At 39.6% G+C, this 3,842-nt stretch overlaps 1 protein-coding gene across 1 annotated transcript in view; it reads left to right on the top strand.

Annotated features, from left to right (window-relative positions):
* LOC117282384 overlaps nucleotides 1-2,273 on the top strand; it is a 34,084-nt gene extending 31,811 nt beyond the window's left edge. The window contains exon 3 of the mRNA XM_033751762.1: nucleotides 2,171-2,273. Coding sequence (XP_033607653.1) covers nucleotides 2,171-2,193 — 23 coding nt within the window. The 3' untranslated portion in view covers nucleotides 2,194-2,273. The remainder of the gene's footprint in view (nucleotides 1-2,170) is intronic.
* The last annotated feature ends 1,569 nt before the right edge of the window (nucleotides 2,274-3,842 follow it).

Below are 3,842 nucleotides of genomic sequence, written 5' to 3'. Positions count from 1 at the left end.
TGCATCTGCAGTTTGTAAATAATGTAATAAGAAAAGAATGTTCTAAATTTTAGCTAAATCTACGATCCGAACTATGTATTTAAGTGATATCTGTAGATGCGTCAGCTAAAAATAACTAAAAACTAACTTTATGGGGCAGAGCCCTTCTTGAAAAGATAACATTCATTCAACTACCCAAGAAAATTCGCCGCCTTTTATGGAACCCGAATTTTTATTTCATTATTCCTTAACCTGATACAAATGAATTTATTCCACACCCTTACTCCCCATTTCTTTAGATGTATTTTAATGTGATCCTTCCATCTCTGCCTAGTCCTACCAAGTGATCTCTTGTTTTAAGGATCTCCAGTCAAAAACTGATATGGACCTGTAAATATGACGTTTAAAGTAAAACTAAAACTCACCTCAACTAGTGCCGAGGTCAAGGAAACGTGAATCTATATATCTACTCCCCCTTACGCTTTCATGGCGTAGAGTTTAATTAGTTATTCACAGGGACAACTTTATCTATTTTTACCTATATTTTCGGTAAGATTTTCATGCACGTTTTACTGATCATGATAACACTGTAATCGACAATTCAGATTTTTTGGGCAGACGTAGGCTACTGTGTGCGTTTACAGCACGGATGGTGAACCCTTTCGTTAACTTGTGCCAGATTTATATCATAAGTTACTTATGAACAAGGGGGGACGTTATGGTGTTCATACCTCCAGTGCGGCATCGTGAGCTTAATGAGATATCTACTGTTGAAGAATTTTATACAGTTCTCCAAAGAGAGCGACGTGAAAGCCACTTTTTAGAGCACTTTCAGAGACGTGTCTTTAAACCGGAGCAAGTATCTGACGTTTCAGAAGTAATTCGCGAGAAAATAGAGGTTGCGTTTTCTAGCAGCATTCTTTCTTCGGGTAACCGTATTCTTACCGATCGTGGTGAATAAAATGTTACGCGTATTACCAGTAATTACACGTAATTATAGCGTTATCACTATTTCTACACTTTATAATTCACTGTCACACACACACACTAGTGGTTTCCTAGTAATTAAAACACAGGAACTATAATAGTCTCACTGAATTACACACTCCAGATATTACATATAAAGTCTACTCTTCTCAGCCACACTCTTACAACTAACTCTTTTCTTCGCAGCTTCCTGTACAGAACGCTGTGCTCTCAACTCTACTCTCCTGAACTATGATTCAAGAAACGATGTTCTTCGTTTGTTATTAACCTTCGGCGCGGACTTCAGAGAAAACACCTGTTACTTGTCAGACTGCGAGTTCATTGGTCCGTTACCGGCACTGGATGTTGCGCGGACGACATAGAAAATACAGCCTCATCTACTGTTGCGTGTTGGACCGCGTTTATCGAACCGTTGCCTGGCATTGGGTTGATCAAAACCATTACATTTCTATTGTTTCCGGCTTTGGGAATGTGTCTATTACCCAGCAATGGGGTTTTCTGGCTGCATAAGTTAATGTTTTGAGGAAAACAAGAAGCATACATATATTTTACGAAAATAAATTACGGCTTCGTAAACTACTGAAATTCTAAAAGGCTTCAGATGTTAAATTTGTTTCCAAGGAGAAAGCTTTTCGTGATTTTACTGTGGCACTAGCAGCAGGTAAATTTATAAAATCAGGAAACGAGAGCTCTCTTCCCCTCCACCGCAAGTTGTGGATCAGTGTTTAACACCCCTTCTATGAACTGAAGTAGTCTCGACTGAGTTTCTCTTGGTCTTCCTCATTACCTCCAGCCACACGTATATTCTGGGATCATATCTGAAATTAGGCCACACCGCTTAATTTTGCATTTTCCAATTAACTATTCACTAATTATCCCATCATTTCATTCTGTATATTCGCAGCTAATTACAGTACAGTTAAATAAACCACAAATAAACAAATACACATGCTCTTTCTCTCCCCTCCCGCTCCATCTTTCACACAGACCATGTAGAAGGTCTCAAGACGTAATTTACAAAGACGTACATGGTGTTCCATGTAAACCATGAAACCATGTTATGAACCCTAAAACCTATCACAACGGCCGAGCGATCTAGAGCATGAAATGTCTTCGTACCATTGAACTCTGGGATCGCGAGTTTGTATCCCATCAAGGCATGGATATATGTCTGCGATTTTTCTGTTTGGGTTGTCCTGTGTAGGTAGCGGCACTGCGACAGACTGATCACCCGTCCAAGGAGTCCGACCAACTGTCTACAAGATCCATAGTTCCAGGTTAATACTGAATGGAATAGGCCGGAAGGCCTGATCCGTCAAGTCAGAAGAAGAACAGGTACCTCAGAACTGCTATGTCTGTCATATGTAGAAGGAAAGTATCTCATTCACATGTGGAAAGAAGGCGTGTTTACATGACTTGATGGTAAGCGACTTAAAGATCCGTGGAAATGCGAAGTTAGGTCTGACACAGAAATTGGTTTTAGGGAAAAAGAATGAGAGAAATTGAAAAAGAAGGGGTTACAATGTGTTGGCGGGGAAACATTTTATTGGGAGACGGTGATGGGGAAGGCAGAACAGGCACTGCCCCAGGATCGTGAAGGCCTGTGTGTGCAGGGTGTCTGTACATGCATATCCTAAACAGTAGCATAATAACAAAAACTGCTGTATAAAGTGAGACAAGAAGAGAAGAGAATTGAAGTGAAAACTGTAAACGGAGCCATTCTCATGAAAACTTTCTTCATCTTCAACTTGAACAATTATTCCCCAAGCAGTCTTAAAAAGTTGAAGTGTAAATCTGCCTCAGGATATGTGGCTCTTAAAAGCAAGCGTTTTCCCCATTCTCACCTAAATAAATCGCAGTGCTCAAATGCGATGCACTGGCGTTCCAGACTGTGTGCAGGGCCAGTGGCGGATCTGGCATCAAGATGTGCCGATCTGGAAGTGAACCATTTCATGCACATTGGTAACTATATATACCACCTGCTGCAATATTCAAAAACTTCCTGCTTGCTCACAGAGCGTTGAACGTGTTTTGCATGACTTATAAACCATCGTTATTTCTCTAAACAGAAATTACCGACCTCTTCCTTTTCTAATGGAGATGTAATGTGTCTTCTGTGAGGTAGGAACTGAATTTATATTATTAAATTAATTTAAAGTTTCAAGGACTAATGGGACCACGGCTCACTACACTACTACTACTACTACTACTACTACTACCATCAATGTTATCATTATTACTACCACTACTACCATCACTATTACTACCGCTAACGCTAATATTACTACTGCTGCTCCTACTACCACTACTATAATCACCAATACTACTGCTGCTACTACTACAACCACCATCACTACTGTCATTACTACTACCACTACTACTACTTACTCAAGGCAAAAAAAAATAGCGAAAAATATACGTGTCAGAAAGAAACAACTTTGGAGACCTAGTAGTAGGCGGGAGAAGGTATTAAAATTGATGTTAGACATATCGAGTGATATAAATTGTCAAAATGATTAATAATTTCACAAGTTAGTTCTGAAGTGGGACATACCAAAGTGTCTAATTAATAATTGTTAAAGAATAGACCGAATTTGACTTATAGTACAAATAATAATCTTTTGTGAATCTGGTGACGGACCGTCTGGTTCACTTTGAAATTTAAGTGCCTTGTCCAGTGAAGCGTACGACCCGGATCCACCACTGTACAGAACTGAAGATTATGCAGCGCAAGAGTGATGAAGACTTCGGTGAGGTCGCCTACCTGCTTCTGTCTATAAAGTTTTACTCTAAATTACAGTTACGTATATGCAGCGTCATCCTTCCTCTCTGAGCATCCTGAAGTGATATTAAAGTTTACGTCTGTACTTTTAAGG

Source organism: Cryptotermes secundus, unplaced genomic scaffold (genome assembly GCF_002891405.2).
Source record: "Cryptotermes secundus unplaced genomic scaffold, Csec_1.0 scaffold2034, whole genome shotgun sequence".
Lineage (NCBI taxonomy): Eukaryota > Metazoa > Arthropoda > Insecta > Blattodea > Kalotermitidae > Cryptotermes > Cryptotermes secundus.
This window is presented reverse-complemented; position numbering and strand designations above follow the sequence as displayed.